This window comes from Lampetra fluviatilis, chromosome 2, assembly GCF_964198595.1.
Source record: "Lampetra fluviatilis chromosome 2, kcLamFluv1.1, whole genome shotgun sequence".
In the NCBI taxonomy this organism is placed as follows: Eukaryota; Metazoa; Chordata; class Hyperoartia; order Petromyzontiformes; family Petromyzontidae; genus Lampetra; species Lampetra fluviatilis.
In genome coordinates, this window is record NC_136276.1 from 37013462 (window position 1) to 37035644 (window position 22183).

Below are 22183 nucleotides of genomic sequence, written 5' to 3' on the forward strand. Positions count from 1 at the left end.
ACCTGCATGGGGGGTTCGGGTTCCCTACCATACGTTAAATAAAAGGGCGAAAACCCCGTCGAGGCATGGGGGGCCAGCCTATAGGCGGCAAGGACACCCGGGATGTGCCAATCGGACTGAGCCGCGTTTATCTGCTGACACAACATGGTCGTCAAGGTCCGGTGCAATCGCTCAACAACTCCATCTGTTTGTGGGTGGTAGGGGGAAGTCCGAATCTTTTTAGTGCCCAGGGAGTCACACACCTCCTTCAGTAGCTTGGAGGAAAATGTTTTACCCTGGTCAGTGAGCAGATTTTCTGGGGCACCCTTATCAAACACATACCCCTGCAGAAAGGCCTCAGTTATGACACAGCCAACTGATCAGATAAAAGCCATGCCAACTGATCAGACAAAGGCCACACCATTGGCCATCGGATAAGATACTCAACTTCAACCAGCAAATATTTGTGACCCCTCTGGGTAATGGGAAACGGCCCCTAAATGTCCAATGCCACCAATTCGTTCACGCGAGACCGTTATGGACTGCAGCGGCACCCTGTGTGGTTGTGCAGGTGACTCCCGATGCGCCCACTCTGAACAAGCTTTAATGAACAGATACACATCATTGTCCATCCCTGGCCAATAGAAATGCATCTTTAAGGTTGAGAGCGTTTTCTTGACACCCAAATGTATACGTTTTTCATGCAACGAGTGCGTAAGTCTGCCTCGTAGGCTCGTGGGCACCACTAAACAAAAAGTTGGAGCTCTACATCCCATCGTAAGAGGAGCCCCTCACTGAGCTGCAGAAAAGGTTACCCCGCTGCACTCGGTTGTCGGCAGGCACGGCGTCGCAATTTCAGCAGGGAGGCATCCTCAACCTGGAGCCGTCCCCACTCGCTGTGGTTCAGGCCTAATATGCGGTCGGCCGGCGCTTGTGCATGGCTGGCCGGGACCGAGTCAACTGCGGCGACCATCTCAGGCGATTTCTGCAGCGGCGGTCTGCATTGATTCGATCCCCTCACGCACCTGCATGAGCCGGGCGGCGGCAGCCGGGACAGCGCATCCGCATTCACATGGCGCGCCCCCTTCCTATACAGTACAGTAAAGGAGAATCCCTGGAGGATTTCAATCCAACGGACCATTTGACCGGAGGGTTGGTCCACACGCATGGAGTATTGGAGTGCTGCGTGGTCGGTATGAACAAGGAAGTCCCTGCCGTACAAGTATGGGCGGTACAACTGCATAAAATGGACCATGGCAAGCAGCTCCCTGCGTGTGATGCAATACCGCTGCTCAGCGGGAGACAAAACGTGGCTGCCGTATGCCACAACCCTCTCTACCCCATCGACGACCTGGAACAGGACAGCACCTATGCCCGTATTACTGGCGTCAGTGTCCAGGATAAGGGCTTGGCGAAATCTGGATAAATGAGCGGTGGTGCACTGGCCAGAGCGTCACGATGCGCTACAAAGGAATCATTCTCCGCCTTGTCCCAACGAAATCTCTGTCCCTTGGCTGTTAGAGCATGGAGCGGTTTGGCAATTGTCGCAAAATTATTTGCAAACCTGCGATAGTATGAGGCAAACACCATAAAGCTGTGGACCTCTGCCACCGATTTGGGGGTTGACCACGTGCGCACGCAGGCCGTATTATCCAGGTCGGTAGCGACCCCTGACGTGCTGACGACATGGCCCAATGCTTCACCGAAGCTTGCAACAAATGACATTTTTGCGGCTTAAATTTCAAGTTTGCATCACGCACTTGAGAGAAAACAGAGCGCATCCGCTGCAAGTGCTCGTCAAAAGTGCGACTGAAGACAATGATGCCATCTAGATAAATAAGGCACAATTCCCATTGCAAACCAGATAAAACCAATTTCATGATGCGCTAAAAGGTAGCCGGCGCAAAGTGAAGCCCCATCGGGAGACAATTGAAATGAAACAATCCCTGTGGTGTTCGAAACACCGTTTTAGGTCTAGATTCTGCATCCAAGGGCAGTTGCCAAAATCCTGACAGCAAATCTAGGGTTGAGAAGAACAGTGCACCAAGGATTCGTCCATGCGAGGAAGCGGGTATGCGTCTGCTACAGAAATTTTGTTGAGCTTAGGAAAGTCAACGCAAAATCGCAAAGAGCCGTCACATTTTTTGACCAATACAATGGGCGCCCCTCAAGGGCTGGTGGAGGGAGAGACAATGTCTGCAGCCAACATCTCATCCACAGCCTGACGAACACATTCCTTTTCATGAGGGCTCATTCTGTGAGAATTTAATCGAATGGGAGGCGAGTTCCCCGTATGAATATGGTGCTGCAAGAGGGTGGTCCAGCCTATGTCGTATTTACCATTGCTAAAAACGTCCCGGAATTTGTGCAAAAGTCGCCGAAGGCGCGCTCGCTGCTTTGTCGATAAATCCCTGTTTTTCTGATATAACCTCTGCATCCACGCAGATTTGATGTCGCGAGCAGGCGAGACATTCTCGACAACACCTGACATGCACACCATTTGCTCCGTGCATTGAGCTGCCGTCGCATGTGCCAACACGGTGCCTGCCTGGATAACTACCGGTGTATAGCCTGCATTAACCACTTGGAGGAAGGGATCGCAGTTTGCCGGCACGACAGCCAGTGCCCCCACTAAGGAGGGTGTTCACGATATCGCGTTAGAGGGGGTCAAGAGGATCCCCTCCTCCAGATTTAGCAGGGCCAAGCTCTTACGCAACCGCAGTGGTACAAGCATCTGTGTGACTGGTGGAACGCACACCGTCTGGCTAACTGCAGCCAGCACAAACACATTAACCAATGTATATGTTGTGGGGGATTTCAAAAAATGCAGGCACTGCCCCGACGGCATCTCGATACATCCCTGAGGGGCATCCTGCACGAAAAAATATGTGCCCAACAAACAGGACACTGCCAGCGTGTGGTCACCACATCTACGCCTCTATATAAGGAACAAAACAGTTTGACTTCTCCACAAATCTGGCTATTGCCTGATGAAGCTAGTTATAATTACTGGCGAAATGTCGTTCTCAAAATTGTAAATGTTGTGGCTTGGCTCTCCAAGTGACGAATTGGCACGTTCTGTTTACGTGACAACCCTTCCTAGTTGGCTGTGTCAGGTGGTGGCGGGTTTTAACGACACATTTATATATTTACGCGATCTAACCCAAAAAACCTCTTATGGATGATAATGGTCGCGAAAGCCTACGTGTTAAACCAAGTCCACTCAGCTCCAGATCCTCCTGTATTCCATCAGCGCATCTCTTCTTTAGCCCTTACTGAACCCGTTTAGCTCCCTGTATTAATTACATTGAACTTCTTTCATACCGTATGTAGCCAACCGTACTAATTGGCCAAACAGAAACTTCTTGGACATGCGGTGGTTGGACATGTGGGCTACATAACCCATCCAACGCAGCCTTGCCAGCCGGAGAAGCTCACCGGTGGGACTGTGCCCCAGATCTTTCACAATCCAGTCAGCAACAAATTGGTCAAACTAATTATAGACCTGCATGCTCACAATTAGCCAGGTTCAGTACCTTGCCATGTTGCTCATCGGCAGTGCCAGTTGATTTCAGAGCAGAGTCTCGGTCTTCCCTAGGTTAACTTAGCCTAAAATAATCCGTACTGCTGCAAAGTGATCACCATCGGCAACAAGGCCACAAAGGTGGCCAAATGTGTGTGGTTCTGCCTTTGTGGCCATAAATTAGTCAAGGAATCCATCTTCCTGTGGTTGACGCAAGTTCGCACAACCACTTTATTTTACAAACAGTCTGGTAAGGCTTGATAGTCAAACCTTGTCTATGTTTCTTGCTGCTGGCGCTGACAGTGTTAGCGATGCTGATAATGCCGATTTTGTGGTCGCTCGGAGAACAGGTGGAACCTCTGGTGGAGCCTGGCCACGAGGGCATGGTGCACCACATCCTGCTGTACCAATGCGCCCTGGGCCTACGTGAGGCCATTCTACAGTCGGGCCACCGCTGTTACCAGGCAAACATGCCAGAGGAGTTCCGCTCCTGCGAGAGCATCCTCTTCGCCTGGGCCATCGGCGGCGGAGTGCGAGCGTACACTCACCCACACCGCTCTCCACTCACTCAGCCATCTCACCTCTTGAACACCCACCCACAAACCTACCCACCTGCTCACACTCCCATACAAAGACAAAGATCCTCCTATAGCCTTAATAGGCTTTTGGGGCAAGTGCTATTGGCGAGCATATATGAAGGCTGGCACGGCATATGAGGGGGTGGGTGGCAAGCACCGTGCCCTACTCGAGCTAGGGAGGCTCAGGACAGGTATCACACTCGGGTCGCCTGATTTGTTGCGCAACGTGCTAATCGCTGCACTACTGCTCCCCACACACTTCCATAGTTTCACGCATCCACATGCACCTTGGCTCATCTGCTTACCCTGACATCGGTCAAATCTCCCAACAGAGCACCTGCATGCCTCAGTGCCTGAACAGCCACTATGCGCACACCAACATACCCACACGCTCAGTCATCCGTGAACCCACCTGCCCATCCACCCTCTCATCTGCTCAGCCGGACACACGCCCACGCACCCGCTCACCATTGCACCCGCTTATCCACTATCTATTACATAAAAATGAGAGCGACTTCCATAGTTTTTCATTTATGACAATGTTTTGGAAAGGCTGCAGCTTTTGCATATTATAAATCTATGCTTATAACCTGAACTTTTTACAAAGTTTTACCTCCAAATTTTGCTTGGTTTCAGAAAAAAATTTTTACTTAGTCTTGCGCTAAATACTTTTAAAAGATATGGTCCCCATCACAAATGTACCAAGTAATTCGATCATATGGAGTGTGGTGTTAAAGCCAAAATAAAGTGGGCGAAGCCTGTTACTGGTCGTCACTGTGCCCTAACACCGATACCCCTTAGTTCATTCAGTGATTACCTGCCCGAATGAACATTAAGTTGGTGCTCATCTCATAGTCCTAGGCCAGAGGTAGACACTCCATATTCCTATGGCGGGGGTGAGTCTCTCCATTGGACAATGACTGTTGACTTCCCCACACAGTGGTACCAATTTTATGAACCCTGTAGGAATTATTGACTGATTCAACCGCAAACCAGAATTGGAACTCGCAACTTCCGTTTGCGAGCCGCTCACTGATGTGTTACGTGCTCCCCTCCACGCTCTCTTTCTCAGGCCTTTCTTTACCCACCGCATGTGGGACTGTCTCTGGGTGAGCCAGGGGACCCAGTGTTTGTGCTCATGGAGACGCACTATGACAATCCGCTCCAATTGTCTGGTAAGGAACAATTGCATAATTTACATTTTGTTATTGTTTTCCTGATTTCATTTCAAATATGCGTTTGCATTTTTTAACGAGACGTCCATTCAGAACTCCCACAAGGCAGTGTCAGGGAACCGCCAACAGAAGCAGACATCATAGAAAATATCTCCGTTTGTATGAACACAATAGGGGGCACCATCTGTAGAGTCACATGTGACCAAGTGATTATCAGCAGCAAGTCTGTGTTCACAAACCCAGCATTATAGTAACATTCATCTTCCACCAATGTATTATATGGGTCTTTCGGTAAAGCCATGTAGAGAGATTCACCTGACGACGATTGATTGTGTTGCGATCGAAACGTCGTGATATTTTTATTATTTTTATATCTACATGGTTTTACCGAAAGACCCATAGAATATGTATTCCTGCAGTCACGAAAGCTTTAAATCAAGATTCCACCAATGTGTTGCTCCTCACAAATTTGGTGGCATATATAACGCCACTCCTCTGTGTGTGGGACTGAATCCTTGGCAGAGCAAAGGCTGAATTGTTTCTGATAGTTTGTGTTGGCAAAGTATGTGGCCATTTGTTTTCTCTAGACCAGATATGTATGATATTGTACATTACCAAATATTTACTTTCCCTTGCTGTAAGTCCCACAGTAGTATGTAGTCTGTAGTAGGGTCAGTTATAACAACTTGAACATTAATGTGTGCATTGTGAAGTCAATGATCATTTTACCAGTGAGTAAACAATGGGTATATCTATTGGCTTTAAGTCATGTATCACTGTTGTGAATGTATTTTATAAGAAGTGCAGCTGTCGAGTAAACCTGCTTTGTAGCACATAGATTGCACAACGTGGTTCTTAATTGTAGCTGTATGACAGGAGTTGAAGTCAAGGGGTCTTCCAGATGACAAAGATTTACTTTAAATGAATGTGGGCAGGGATCCATATTTGGCCCTCCTTACCTCAACATACAAAACGAATAGGAAACCATTCAACTGTTCTTTACAAGTGAAACTGATAGAACAAAGCTGGAATTGTGATTTATTAACAAGGAAAGAGATAATCCTATTGATCACCTCATAGTTGTCCAGGCACCATTTGTCAACCAGTCACCCCAGAAAATTACTCATCATGCTCGCAACTTTGCCTGTTTATATTATACCATGTTTAAGAAGCTACGAACCTCTATCTTCTCCTTTTCTTCACCATTATCTGATGCCATAATCTGTTCCAATAAACTTAACTTCAACGTTAAACACGTGATTGATAGATTTGCACCAGTTTAACGCTTAACCAACTGGTTCACCTCTCGCGACAACCGGTGGCCCTCGGCAGCAGCTGTTATATCAAAGTGCAGTGGATGCCGACTGGAAACCCATTTACGCTCCGGACTTGAAGCTGACTGCATTACATATCATCTTGCCTGAAAATCCACCAACAAGCTCATCATGGCCCCACGCACTTCATACACAAACAATTGTGTTAACACTCTAGCTTACTACCTGCATCAACTCTGGTCCACACTTGATGCCATTTTCCATCTCAACCCTGAGTTGATTTGGTGCAATCACCTGGCCGACTCATCATTCATCCTTCAAGAGTCAAGATCACCAGCGTCTTCTCCACCATCAGGAACTCTCTGTCGGCCCGTCATCATCAACCCCCGGCCATTCCTTTTCTTGACCCTCATTCTATCCTCTCCTCCCACCTGTGACACCCCGAGAGGTTCTCAGTCCAATTCCTTAATCTCATAACAGCCAGCGGCTTCAAGCATTGTGCTGATGAATGTGTAAATGAGTTCCAAACAGGTCATACCTCATCATGGGATCTCCTTTGCCAGTACCAAAATATGAGGATAGGTTTTTTCCCCTTTTATCTGTCAACAGAGTGGTTTTTTTTTCATTTTGATCACAAGTATTGTGGTTAATGCAGACATGATTCCTTGTAAAAGGTTTCAGTTTGGTGTTTTTTTTGTTGCCAGATTAAAGGGGAAAAACCTATTCTCAGGTCATACCTCCTTTTGTTCTCTTCATCATGCTTTTCCAAACCTTCCATGACTCTCCATCAATCCCATTAATTTCCCATAATGGTTTCCCAAACCGACCCCTAATTTCCATTTAGTTTTCTATGACGACCAATCTTATTTGAATGTTCTCCACCTTCAAATATGATTTGTACTCCTATGTGAGCTCCCTCTCTGATAGCTTCTCGCCAATGAGAGTCGAGTATGCTATCCAAACTTACGAGCCGTTAGACATGGTGAGTGTATATTTATTTGTTTCCGAATAGGGTTTGCCTCTTGACATCCCTTACAAATGTACAGTGATACTTTCTCATGTTGCTCACACCTCCTTTTAGTCCAGTATTTTCACTCCGTCACTTAAATTGGGCCAATTGAACCTCTACTAAAGAAATCTAGCTCTGACCCTGAAACTGAAAACTACTGCCCTATCACAAACTTATTAACCATCTCCAAATTCCTTCTAGAGCACCTCGCCCTTGTTAGAATCAAAGATCACATCACTTCATCCCCTAACTTCTGCTCCCCTAAGTCTGCCTACCGCCCAGCTCACTCTACAGAGACTGCATTAATGAAGATCATTGATGACATCCAGGCCTCTATCGATTCTCGTTCCATCATTGCTCTTGTTGGCCATGACATTTTTGCCATCTTTGACACTTTAATCAATAATATTTTGATTGAACGCTTAGCATCCGATTTCATCAGCAGCATAGCTCTGCTGTGGTTCGCGTGGTAGTTCTTTAGTTTATAGTTTATGGCTCTCTGACTGAAGCTCCTATATGAAGGATTAAAAGTTCTCGACTTCCGGTCATGCATTGCAGGTGTCCCTCAGGGAATCCTCTTGGGTCCTTTACTTTTCTCACTCTCTATCTATATACTATATATATGTACTCACTCTCTATCTATATACTATATCTAGGTTCGTTTCAACACAGTACACTAAATCCGTGATTTAATCCCATCTGTAAAGGATGTGATTCCTGACATGCAATACCCTGGTGTCTACAAACTGAGTTGTGGTTGCGGCAGCAGTTACATTGGGAAAACTAAGCGACATGTCTCGGACTGTGTTCGTGAACACAAGGCAGATCTGAAACACGGTTGGACCAATACCTCTGCCATTGCTGATCATTGTTTTAACGCCGTGGGCTCACACGAAATAGATTTTTCCAAGACGGAGTTACTCTGCAAACCTACCGGCTACCTTCTTCAGAGATTTGTACATGAAACCATCCAGATATATAAACACAGACACAACTTCAACCGAAAGGATGGGTACAAACTGAGCAATCATTGGAAGGACGTTATTAACCAGGTAAAGTCTTAACTGACAGTGATTTTTCCATCCTACCTGCCTATGTCAGCTGTTATTTCCCACTCTCATTGTCTCTCTCTCTCTATGCCTATACTATACATATAGAATATATCTATATACATTTCTCAGTCTGCATCTCACCAACTGGTCGCCGCATCGACAGTCATAGCATAAACTATCGCACCTATGCAAATGGAACTTAATTATACTCCATTATAACCTCCGATCAGGGTCCACTGAACATTGCCAATTGTACTTCTACCATACAGCACTAGTTTTGGGAAAATCACCTCCAAATAAACTTTGAAAAATCCGTGGCTCTTTTTCTAGGTACCAGGCAGCAGCTCAGAATGGCGTGGCTCCCTCCACCTACTCATCTCTGACTCCACCATCAGTCTCTCAAATCATGTGAATTTCTCAGTATCAACTTGGCCTCTACATTCTCACTCAACAGCCACCGTTCTCAACACAATACAAGTGTAGAGGTGTAATTGTGTATGGGCGCGGATGGCTAACAAACACAAGGGGCGTGGTTAGGGCCATACACAGAGGAGGTGCTCACACCGACGTCCGCACCTGCATCCCCCACGGGCCCTTCCCGGGGGCCGAGTACTATAAAAAGTGGTGAGCCGGAGGGCTCGAGGTCGAGTATCAGCTTAAACCAGCGAAGACTGAAGACCAGCTAGAATAGGCCCCGAGAGCCCAGACTGACGTTCTTATAAGAGCCGGTCTGGAGACTCAGGGTGCCGGGATCCCAGCTTGACCAGGGCTGGGATAGGTAGCCTCCCCTAGCTCCGTAGTGGAGGACTTGGGCTTAGGTTAGCGGGGTTAGATGTTGTGTCTCCCTGTTAGCCGAGTAAAGGGGACGATAACCCCTTAAGTACTGTGTGTACCCGTTACTGTACACAAGTTGGTGTTAATAAATAAGTGTGCCTCCGACCCCGTCGTCAAAGCCTCCTGAATACTTACTACACAAGCATGCAATCACCATTGCAGGAGCTTATGGTTTAGCCGCTACAATATTGACTACAGCCACTGCAAACATTCTAGCTTGCAGTATTGTCGACACTTGCCTGGATTATTGCAACAACATCCTTATTCACACATCATAAAAGCACCTCAATATTGTGTCCTATTTGTGAAATATGTGCACATTATAAATTGCACCTCAGCCGTGGCAGATCAACTGTTACAATTCAGTGGGTTCACATGACATTGACTTCTCCAAGACAGAGGTTCTCTGCAAGCCATTTGGCTACCATGAGAGATTCGTTCATGAGGCGATCCACATATACAAACACAGAGACAATTTCAACCGAGAAGATAGATTCTGGCTCAGCAATCATTGGAAGGACGTAATAAACCATTTCGGATCTTAACTGATTGTGTTCACGTTTACGGTGACTCTCAGACCGCAGTCCACTCACTGGCATGACTATATATATTGTATTCTCCGCAAGGAATGGATTCTTTGCTCCGCTGCAAGTCTCATACTACCACTCTCCCATTGACATATTTCGTTGCTTCCTCTTAGTATCTTTCACTCGACGGTCAATGGTATAGTGTATAGCAGATTGTATAATAATAAACCATTAACATTCCTTCCCTTTATTAATACTACCCCTATCCCCTCCCTTTGATGCTGCTAATCCTGCATAATGCACGGGCATAATATGACTTTGAAACCCCCCGCCCATCTCCTACGCATTTCACAAGTAGTACTAATCACATACCTGCATTTCCCATAAATATGCAAAATTCCTCCTGATATGCAAATTATTTTGTCAAGGCGCACTTCCCCCCCTTCCAACCCAGCTTAAATAGACGCTCCAAGCGTGGTGGTGTTTCATTAAGACGCTGTCTCCCCGACAGACCTGGTCTTCATAATCAACGATTTTTGGGTTTAGATCGCGTTATTTATAAATGTGTCGTAACCCTCCACCACCCGACACGGCCAATCAGTAAAAAAAAAGTGTCACGTTGACAAAAGACAAATAGTTCACTGCTTTAGCCCACCGGTGTGTTGAAGCGTGAAACCACAACATTTACAATTTGAGTACGACGTTTCGCTGGTAATTGCATCCAGCATCATCGGGCAATTCGCCAGAATGGTGAGGCTCTGCTGTGTCTCCCGTTCTTATATAGAGCAGCAGCAGGGTGACGTCATCATTAACTCATTAACTCATCAGGTGCAAAGATTTGAGGGGGGGGGTTATTGTAATTATATACTTGATTAGTAATAAGGCTATTGTTACGATGCGAGTTGTAGATTAGTAATCATTTGGAATGTGTTCTATTGTGATTATGCTACATTAATAATCAGTTAGTGCTTGTTTCCCTTATAAGGAATTGTAATGCATCTTATTTAATAATACGCTTCCAGGCCGCACTAAGCCTGTAGCTGTCTGAGCGATTAAAGTTATTTCTGTTTCTCTCAATCTCAATGGATTCTCTAATTAGTCTTTGCCAGTAGTAACTAGTTTTACACAACACTTCAACGTTGTCAAAATCAATTGAGTGTCCCTGTTGACAAGCATGTTCTGCCACTGCCGACAGTTGTGTTTGCGATAGTTTAATATTTCTCTGGTGTTCTTTTAGTCTTACACTAACGTTACGTGAAGTGTTGTGTAAAACTAGTTACTACTGGCAAAGACTAATTAGAGAATCCATTGAGATTGAGAGAAACAGAAATAACTTTAATCGCTCAGACAGCTACAGGCTTAGTGCGGCCTGGAAGCGTATTATTAAATAAGATGCATTACAATTCCTTATAAGGGAAACAAGCACTAACTGATTATTAATGTAGCATAATCACAATAGAACACATTCCAAATGATTACTAATCTACAACTCGCATCGTAACAATAGCCTTATTACTAATCAAGTATATAATTACAATAACCCCCCCCCTCAAATCTTTGCACCTGATGAGTTAATGAGTTAATGATGACGTCACCCTGCTGCTGCTCTATATAAGAACGGGAGACACAGCAGAGCCTCACCATTCTGGCGAATTGCCCGATGATGCTGGATGCAATTACCAGCGAAACGTCGTACTCAAATTGTAAATGTTGTGGTTTCACGCTTCAACACACCGGTGGGCTAAAGCAGTGAACTATTTGTCTTTTGTCAACGTGACACTTTTTTTACTGATTGGCCGTGTCGGGTGGTGGAGGGTTACGACACATTTATAAATAACGCGATCTAAACCCAAAAATCGTTGATTATGAACAATATTGGTCGCGAAAGCCTACGTGTTAAACAGACCTGGTCTTCACCTGAGGACGGCTGCCTGCGTTGTAGCCGAAACGTTGTGAGAATTATTTTATGTTTGATTTTTATTATTTCCCTTCTACGTGACTTTACCGAAAGAACCAAGAAGATGTGTTTATTATTTTAGTTATTATCCAAATGACCAAGCCAGACCCATTTTTCTGATTCTGCACTATTACTATGTGGTGCACTTCTGCATATATGCACATGTGTAAGAGTGTGCACGTCTGTGTACAGATAGTTGCGCATGAGTTTGCATGTTTGTGCACATGCACATGGCTGTAACACATGCGAACAAGCGTGTGTATCTCTGGTTTTGTGTCTGCATGATGCCCAGGTATACGGGACAATTCAGGGCTGCGTCTCCACTACACGGCACAGCTGCGTGCCTATGATGCGGGTGTCATGGAGACGGGTGTCTGGGTCAGCTTGTATCACATGGTGCCGCCCCACGCCCCTCACTGGGTCTCCCAGGGCCACTGCACACGCGAGTGCCTCAACGAGGTGAGATTCACCGGCCCGAAAGTCAGATATGATTCCAGTGGTATTTTTTGTAATTTAAGCACAGATTGGCACAGGTGACCGTTAAAACTGCACTGTAGAAGGCCTAAGAGTGGACTGGTGCGTGGATGAGTTGATGCACGGGCGAGTTGGTGCGTGGATGAGCTAGTACCTGTGTAATAAACGACTGGACCACGATGTCTGGCTCAGTGTCCTTTATTCGGTTCGTGCTGTACACCCACACGGCTGTCTTTACTCTGTAGCTTCTCCACGGTGCTGACTCCAATGTCGGCCCGATCCACAACAGCAGCTCCGCTGCTGTTTCTCTCACACAGCCCCCCTTGGCTGTACTCGCTGCAACTCCTCTCCCTCCGCAGCTCTGACAGCCTCTTGCTGTCTCTCTCTCTCTCCGCAGCTCCTCCTGGCAGCCACACCGCTGCCTCTAACATGCAGCCCTCTCTCTCTCTCTCTCCGCAGCTCCTCCTGGCAGCCACACCGCTGCCTCTAACACGCAGCCCTTCTGGCTGTCTCCTCTGCAGCTGCACACCACTCCGCAGCTTCCTCTTATCTTCGGGGTTGGCTCCCGATGGCCGTCGGCGCCCCCCCCTCTCCACACTCGCCCGCGTGGCCTCACTCTTTTCCGCTCACACCCCGACTGACTTCTCCTTCCGGTTTACGCGCTTAAGGACCCCCTACCTTTCACCCACGTCACCTGGCTCCGCCTCCCCGTGACGTCACATCCGGAAGGTCGCTTTCGCCCGCATTACACCACCCTCCCCCATAGAAAAAACCCAGCCGACCTCGGCTGAACAACACCAAAGCGTAATGCGGTGAACCGACCTTCCCCCTTAAAGGACACTAAGCATGCAATATAACAACAAGAACAACACACAAGTAACATCGACGAACGTACGGAAGCATGCGATAAATACGACGGCAAGAACAAGAACAATAACAACATACAATCAACGAAACGTAAGCGATTTGGAACGAGTGCGGGTCGCCGGCCCGTCCCGGACGGTCGGCGGCCCGCTTGTAGAACGGGGACGCGATGGAACACGAGAAATGACAGGGGGTAATTCCCCTGCTGCGATTGGAAGTCCACCGACATCTCGTGTCCCTGACGAATCAGTCTTGGTCATATTCCGCGAATGCGCCTGCAGCGGGGTCGGAAGGGTCGCCGGGCTAGAAGGTCCCGCAGCCTTGGCAGGCGCCCTCCGAACAGGCCCACTCCTCCCCCGCGGTGTCACGGTCGGCCTGTCTGGAACAGGTACGACAGGCGCTCCAGCAAGATCAATGGACGCAGGCGGGGAAGAGTCAGAGTCAGCAGCAACAGACCCCGGCAAGGCAACATTGGGAGATGACGCATCACGTAGGGGAGCAACATATGGTTTCAACCGCGACGTATGAACAAACCAACGGCGAGAACCAAACAGAACGCGCGCCGACTGTGGATTGGGAACCTCAATGAGGCGCACAGGACCATGCCAAGGTTTGTGCAATTTAGGAGAGGTCCCCGGCCGCACCTGCGGGCAATGGAGCCAGGCCAGGTCTCCCACCTTCCAGGGGCATTCCCCCTCAGACCGCCGAGCATACCGCTCGTTCCTGGCCTGGGCTTTGGCCGTAGCCACGCGGGCGTTTTCCCGCGCCTCCGTAACCCGGCGAACCGTGTCCTGAATGTATTCAGGGAGTGGTTTACGAGGTCCCTTCACCCCAGTACCCAATTGCACATCCACCGGAGGCACGTTTTCCCGACCATACATAAGGTAAAACGGCGAATACCCTGTAGCCGCATGGGGCGTCATCCTGTACGCCGAAAGCACTCCGGGGATGTGCAGATCCCAATCCGATTGCTGTTCACTCACGGTATGGCAAAGCATGGCAGACAATGTCCTGTTCAGCCGCTCAACCATACCATCCGTCTGCGGATGGTATGGAGATGTCCGTATCTTCTTAGTCCCAAGGCCTGCGCACACTTCAGCCAATAATTTAGAAGAGAAATTTCGGCCCTGGTCCGTGAGGAGTCTCTCCGGCGCCCCCTTATCCATAATGTACCCAAACAAAAAGGCGTCGGTGATGGCCGCGGCCGACTGATCGGGCAACGGCCAGGCCATCGGCCAACGGGAGAGATACTCAACCCCTACCAGCAAATATTTATTTCCCCTCGCCGATGGTGGGAAGGGTCCCAATATGTCCAGTGCCACCAATTCATTGACTCGAGACACCTGAATCGACTGGAGAGGCGGCACGTAAGGATGTTTAGGCGGCTTACGCCGGGCGCATTCAGGGCACGCGCGCACGTGCCCTACGACATCTGTCGCCATGCCGTGCCAAAAATAATGACGTTGTAACGTCAACAAGGTCTTCTGCACCCCTAAATGTAAGAGAGTGTCACAATGGAGGGTTCTAATCAACTCGAATCGCAAGGACGTTGGTACCACCAGGCGCCAACGTTCCTGGAACCCCTCCCGCCACATAAGCAGACCATCTCGGAGAGCGGTTTGCGGCCCCACAGCCGTACTCGGACTCCCATTGTCCTTAGCAGACCGCTTCCGCAAGGACACCAATGACTCATCCATCATCTGTTCCCGGATCCAGACAGACCGCGGCAGATTCAAAACCCCGTCAGCCGGTCCCGGTTCCATCGGAGTGTCCGACTTCTCGACGGCCAACGTAAGCGGCTGAGGGGGGTTTGGAATCGGCGAACACCTATGCATCCCCGACTCACATTTACAAGGGGCGCGCCGCGGTAATCTGGAAAGTGCGTCAGCGTTCGCATGGCGCACTCCCTTCCGATGTTGAATTTGGAAGGAAAATTCCTGTAGCGTGTCCAACCAACGTGCCAACTGTCCGGATGGCTGGTCAATTTTAAGGGCATATTGCAAGGCCGCATGATCCGTACGCACAATAAAAGAACGACCGTAGAGGTATGGTCGAAATTGCCGTAGGAAAAAAACAACCGCCAATAGTTCTCTGCGAGTGACACAGTAGCGGGTTTCCGCAGGAGACAAGACTCGGCTACCATACGCCACGACACGCTCTACACCCCCTTTAGACTGTGATAACACCGCCCCAATACCTGTGTCACTCGCGTCCGTATCAAGAATGAATGGGTGATCGAAATCGGGATAATCCAATGTTGGGGCCGTGGCCAATAGATCACGCAGACTCCGAAAGGCCGCCTCCTCCGGCTGTCCCCAAACAAACTTCCGTCCTTTACCCGTAAGGAGATGCAAAGGCCTCGCAATCGTCGCAAAACCCGGCACAAATCTTCGGTAATACGAGGCAAATCCCAAAAACCGCCGAACATCCCCCACGGTGGCCGGAGTCGGCCAATCCCGGACGCACGCCGTCTTTTCCGGATCCGTGGACACTCCCTCAGCGCTCACAATGTGCCCCAAATAGCGGACGGACCGTTGCAGTAGGTGACATTTCTTTGGTTTGAATTTCAATTTGGCAGAACGCATCCTCGTGAACACTGTCTCCAGCCGCGTCAAATGTTCATCGAATGTGCGGCTGAAGACAATGATATCGTCCAAATATATAAGACATGTCTCCCACTGCAACCCCGTCAAAACGAGCTCCATCAATCTTTGAAATGTAGCAGGGGCCGCATTCAATCCCATCGGGAGACAGTTGAATTGAAATAACCCCTGCGGCGTACGGAATGCGGTTTTCTCCCGTGAGGACTCGTCAAGGGGAAGCTGCCAAAATCCCGAAGAGAGGTCCAGTGTGGAAAAGAACTTAGCCCCCGACAATGCGTCGAGGGAGTCATCCATACGCGGCAGAGGGTACGCATCTGCCACCGATATCTTATTCAATTTGCGGAAATCAACACAAAATCGCAATTTGCCATCCTTCTTCTTAACCAAGACGACTGGAGCGCCCCATGGGCTGTTAGATGGCGATATAATGTCCGCAGCCAACATGTCTTCCACTGCCCCCCGTACGTGTTCTCGCTCCGCAGGACTCATCCGATGCGAATTTAATCGAATAGGGGCAGCATCGCCCGTCTCAATGTGATGGTAAAGCAACGAAGTGCGGCCCAAATCCAAATCATCGGAGCTGAACACATCGGAATATGTCAACAACAATTTACGCAGCTCACCACGTTGCTCCATGGACAGGGAAGAATTTTCGTCACATAAATGAGCAACCCAACGATCATCCGAACTCCTTGGCTCGGAAACCCCAGCAACAACTCCCCGGCTATGTGGACAATCATGGGTCGCAAACGCCGTAGTGGCATGTGCCACAACCGTACCGGCCGGGACACGGACGTTTTCTCCCCCCGCATTAAGCACCTGTAAAAACGGTAATTGATCCGGCCGGACGATGGTCTGTGCCCCCACTAACGCCAACCCGGTTGTTATCGCGGCGGACGGTGACAACAAGACCCCTACTGCTCCTAGCCGATCAGGCAGGGGCTTCCGATACCGCAAGGGTATAAGCATCTGTGTACCAGGTGGGATGTCCACAGATGCGACGGACAGCGCCTGCACTTGTACGGCCGAAGCAGGTCGCCCCCAGGGCGACGGCAGAAACGAGATTTGACGGCCCCCCGGCAGTTCAATACAATTCTCATTGATTTTGATCAAAATGGGCATCTTAGCCAAAAAATCGGTGCCTAACAAACAAGGAACCGCCAAAGATCTCGATATCAACACAACACCCGAGGCCGACACATCCCCAATAGATATCTTAGCATCCACCTGACCCACGATACCCATGCTACCCCCGTTGGCAGCGACGCACGACCCATAAACCGGACGCACAGCCCCCGGCGGGATGCCCAACAGATGAAAAATGACATCCGAAATAATAGTCGCAGACGCGCCGGAGTCGACCAAAATGCGTACGTCCACCCCTTGTATAGACCCCGGTACAGTGGACGAGCCCGTAGCGGCCGCGACGACTCTCCGTGCCAACTTGCGCCATTGCGTGACCGAGCGACAAGGCCCCGTCGAAGGGCATGCTTTAACCACAACGTTAGGATGGCGCAACGACGGTGATGGGTGAGGTGTAAAGCCTTGCCGAGTGTCTGGTGCGTGCCGACATGCCTGTTTCGGAGGATCTTTAGCCGACTTGACCGGTGCCGAGGCCTCCTGCTGCGGCGGAGCCGGGAAGCGGGCCCAGCAGTCTCTGGCGTAGTGGCCCCTACGCCCGCAGCGGAAACATTCGGCCTCGTTGCGCCGAAGCGCAGGCCTCGCCTCCTGACGGCCCCGTTCTGGTAGCGCCGCGCGCGGTCTCGGCCCGCCGCGTCCCGTCCATGGAGCGGAGGCGGCCGTCAGTTGTTGAGGGCCCCGGTCATCCGGAACATAGACAGCCTGCGCAGGGTTCCACCCCAGCGCATCCCCTTCTTTGACGGGCCCCCCCGTCCACGCCGTCGCTTGTTTCCAGCGACGGAGGTTGAATTGCGCATCGAGACACTTAGCAGCCGTCCGGGAAGTTAGCTTCTCATGCCCACACACAGGCATGGGGATCCCTAGATCCCGAGACAGCTCCAACATTTTCCCTAATATGAGAGGCTCGAGCAGGTCCTGTGGCGTCTCAGGATAAGCTGCCATGGCCAGCTCCAGCACCGCACCCCTGAACGCCACGGGCGACTCCTCTGGTGCTCGTTGTCGTTGAGCGAATCGCCGATGCGCATCATCTGGTGGCTCATAAGCATCGGCCATTTCTTGAAAAACACCACGTAAAGTTGCCTTCTTATCGGTCGTTATGGAACGGAAGAATCGGACAGATTCGTCGTCCAGGAGAGTCGGCAACACCTCCAAAGCCTCCGCATCGGTCCATCTTGCTGTGCGTACCGCCGCCAAGAAGCGGCAGGCGAACGCGCTCCAGTCCCCACCGACGGAAAATTCTTTAACCGTTGTAAGGTGGCGACTCCGACTCCTCTTCCCGCCGTCATCCAATGGTGGTGGTTGTGATGGCAAATTCAAAATGGCGTCGGCCCGCGGCGTGGCCAAGATGGCGGTTTGGCGCCACGGAGCGCGCAAAATGGCGGCCTCTTGCCGCGTGGGCAATGGCGGCGGCAGGACAGGCAACGTGGCGGCCCGCGGAGCACCACTTGCATCATCCATCGTCCCTGGCGCGACGAGATGGCATAGATGTGCCAGGACGTCCTTAAGTGCCTCCAGTTGTACCGCCATCACTTGCCATCGTTGATCCGCGTCTGATGATGTCGACGGACCCGCCACCGCGCCAACATCCTCCACTCCCGTTCCCGTGGTCGCCTCAGCCGGGCTCTCCTCCACCACCCCAACAGGATCCGTGGTTGGAGGGAGTTCGTCGTCGTCGGACGAAGAAGCCGATGCAGGCGCCGGATTAACTTTCTTCCTCACTTGTTTCGACATGCCGTTGCACTTCCGACACCAGTGTAATAAACGACTGGACCACGATGTCTGGCTCAGTGTCCTTTATTCGGTTCGTGCTGTACACCCACACGGCTGTCTTTACTCTGTAGCTTCTCCACGGTGCTGACTCCAATGTCGGCCCGATCCACAACAGCAGCTCCGCTGCTGTTTCTCTCACACAGCCCCCCTTGGCTGTACTCGCTGCAACTCCTCTCCCTCCGCAGCTCTGACAGCCTCTTGCTGTCTCTCTCTCTCTCCGCAGCTCCTCCTGGCAGCCACACCGCTGCCTCTAACATGCAGCCCTCTCTCTCTCTCTCTCCGCAGCTCCTCCTGGCAGCCACACCGCTGCCTCTAACACGCAGCCCTTCTGGCTGTCTCCTCTGCAGCTGCACACCACTCCGCAGCTTCCTCTTATCTTCGGGGTTGGCTCCCGATGGCCGTCGGCGCCCCCCCCTCTCCACACTCGCCCGCGTGGCCTCACTCTTTTCCGCTCACACCCCGACTGACTTCTCCTTCCGGTTTACGCGCTTAAGGACCCCCTACCTTTCACCCACGTCACCTGGCTCCGCCTCCCCGTGACGTCACATCCGGAAGGTCGCTTTCGCCCGCATTACACCTGGTTGACCTGGTGACCTGATGCCTGGGTGAGCTGTTGCAAGCATGAGCCGGTATGTGGGCGAGCTGGTGCCTGGATAAGCTGGTGCATGGGCGAGCTAGTGCCTAGGAGAGCTGGTGCCTGGGCGAGCTGGTGCCTGGGTGAGTTAGTGCGTGGGCAGCTGGTGCGAGCGCAAGCTGGTGCATGAGTAGCTGGTGTGCGGGAGAGCTGGTGCATGGGTAAGCTGGTGCCTGAACGAGCTGGTGCGCGGGCGAGCTGGTAAGTAAGTGGGTGAGCTGGTAAGTAAGTGGGTGAGCTGGTAAGTAAGTGGGTGAGCTGGTAAGTAAGTGGGTGAGCTGGTAAGTAAGTGGACGAGCTGGTAAGTAAGTGGACATGCTGGTAAGTAAGTGGGCGAGCTGGCAAGTAAGTGGACGAGCTGGCAAGTAAGTGGGTGAACTGGTAAGTAAGTGGGTGAGCTGGTAAGTAAGTGGGTGAGCTGGTAAGTAAGTGGGTGAGCTGGTAAGTAAGTGGGTGAGCTGGTAAGTAAGTGGGTGAGCTGGTAAGTAAGTGGACGAGCTGGTAAATAAGTGGGCAAGCTGGCAAGTAAGTGGACGAGCTGGCAAAGTAAGTGGGCGAGCTGGTAAGTAATTGGGTGAGCTGGTAAGTAAGTGGGTGAGCTGGTAAGTAAGTGGGTGAGCTGGTAAGTAAGTGCGTGAGCTGGTAAGTAAGTGGGCGAGCTATTAAGTAAGTGGGTGAGCTGGTAATTAAGTGGGTGAGCTGGTAAGTAAGTGGGCGAGCTATTAAGTAAGTGGGCGAGCTGGCAAGTAAGTGGACGAGCTGGCAAGTAAGTGGACGAGCTGGCAAGTAAGTGGGTGAGCTGGCAAGTAAGTGGGTGAGCTGGTAAGTAAGTGGGTGAGCTGGTAAGTAAGTGGGTAAGCTGGTAAGTAAGTGGGTGAGCTGGTAAGTAAGTGGGTGAGCTGGTAAGTAAGTGGGTGAGCTGGTAAGTAAGTGGGCAAGCTATTAAGTAAGTGGGTGAGCTGGTAAGTAAGTGGGTGAGCTGGTAAGTAAGTGGGTGAGCTGGTAAGTAAGTGGTTGAGCTGGTAAGTAAGTGGGTGAGCTGGTAAGTAAGTGGGTGAGCTGGTAAGTAAGTGGGCGAGCTATTAAGTGGGCGAGCAGGCAAGTAAGTGGGTGAGCTGGTAAGTAAGTAGGTGAGCTGGTAAGTAATTCGGTGAGCTGGTAAGTAAGTGGGTGAGCTGGTAAGTAAGTGGGCGAGCTGGAAATAAGTGGGTGAGCTGGTAAGTAAGCGGGTGAGCTGGTAAGTAAGTGGGCGAGCTGGTAAGTAAGTGGGTGAGCTGGTAAGTAAGTGGGTGAGCTGGTAAGTAAGTAGTTGAGCTGGTAAGTAAGTGGGCGAGCTAGTAAGTAAGTGGGCGAACTATTAAGTGGGCGAGCTGGCAAGTAAGTGGGTGAGCTTGGTAAGTAATTGGGTGAGCTGGTAAGTAAGTGGGTGAGCTGGTAAGTAAGTGGGCGAACTGGCAAGTAAGTGGGTAAGCTGGTAAGTAAGCGGGCGAGCTGGCAAGTAAGTTTGTGAGCTGGTAAGTAAGTGGGTGAGCTGGTAAGTAAGTGGGTAAGCTGGTAAGTAAGTGGGTGAGCTGGTAAGTAAGTGGGTGAGCTGGTAAGTGAGTGGGTGAGCTGGTAAGTAAGGGGGTAAGCTGGTAAGTAAGTGGGCGAGCTGGTAAGTAAGTGGGTGAGCTATTAAGTAAGTTGGTCGAGCTAGCAAGTAAATGGGTGAGCTGGCAAGTAAGTGGTTGAGCTGGTAAGTAAGTGGGTGAGCTGGTAAGTAAGTGTGTGAGCTGGTAAGTAAGTGGGTGAGCTGGTAAGTAAGTGGGCGAACTATTAAGTAAGTGGGTGAGCTGGTAAGTAAGTGAGCGAGCTGGTAAGTAAGTGGGTGAGCTGGTAAGTAAGTGGGCAAGCTATTAAGTAAGTGGGTGAGCTGGTAAGTAAGTGGGTGAGCTGGTAAGTAAGTGGGTGAGCTAGTAAGTAAGTGGTTGAGCTGGTAAGTAAGTGGGTGAGCTGGTAAGTAAGTGGGTGAGCTGGTAAGTAAGTGGGCGAGCTATTAAGTGGGCGAGCTGGCAAGTAAGTGGGCGAGCTGGTAAGTAAGTAGGTGAGCTGGTATGTAATTCGGTGAGCTGGTAAGTAAGTGGGTAAGCTGGTAAGTAAGTGGGCGAGCTGGCAAGTAAGTGGGTGAGCTGGTAAGTAAGCGGGTAAGCTGGTAAGTAAGTGGGCGAGCTGGTAAGTAAGTGGGTGAGCTGGTAAGTGAGTGGGTGAGCTGGTAAGTAAGTGGGTAAGCTGGTAAGTAAGTGGGCGAGCTGGTAAGTAAGTGGGTGAGCTATTAAGTAAGTTGGTCGAGCTGGCAAGTAAATGGGTGAGCTGGCAAGTAAGTGGTTGAGCTGGTAAGTAAGTGGGTGAGCTGGTAAGTAAGTGGGTGAGCTGGTAAGTAAGTGGGTGAGCTGGTAAGTAAGTGGGCGAACTATTAAGTAAGTGGGTGAGCTGGTAAGTAAGTGAGCGAGCTGGTAAGTAAGTGGGTGAGCTGGTAAGTAAGTGGGCAAGCTATTAAGTAAGTGGGTGAGCTGGTAAGTAAGTGGGTGAGCTGGTAAGTAAGTGGGTGAGCTAGTAAGTAAGTGGTTGAGCTGGTAAGTAAGTGGGTGAGCTGTTAAGTAAGTGGGTGAGCTGGTAAGTAAGTGGGCGAGCTATTAAGTGGGCGAGCTGGCAAGTAAGTGGGCGAGCTGGTAAGTAAGTAGGTGAGCTGGTAAGTAATTCGGTGAGCTGGTAAGTAAGTGGGTGAGCTGGTAAGTAAGTGGGCGAGCTGGC

At 50.2% G+C, this 22183-nt stretch overlaps 1 protein-coding gene across 5 annotated transcripts in view; it reads left to right on the forward strand.

Annotated features, from left to right (window-relative positions):
* The window catches only part of MOXD1 (monooxygenase DBH like 1), a 49559-nt gene that overhangs the window by 16702 nt on the left and 10674 nt on the right, over nucleotides 1-22183 (forward strand). For all 5 annotated transcript variants that reach the window (XM_078876015.1, XM_078876026.1, XM_078876011.1 and 2 more), the window contains exons 6-8: nucleotides 3853-4032; nucleotides 5153-5255; nucleotides 12201-12367. In XM_078876015.1, coding sequence (XP_078732141.1) covers nucleotides 3853-4032; nucleotides 5153-5255; nucleotides 12201-12367 — 450 coding nt within the window. The remainder of the gene's footprint in view (nucleotides 1-3852; nucleotides 4033-5152; nucleotides 5256-12200; nucleotides 12368-22183) is intronic.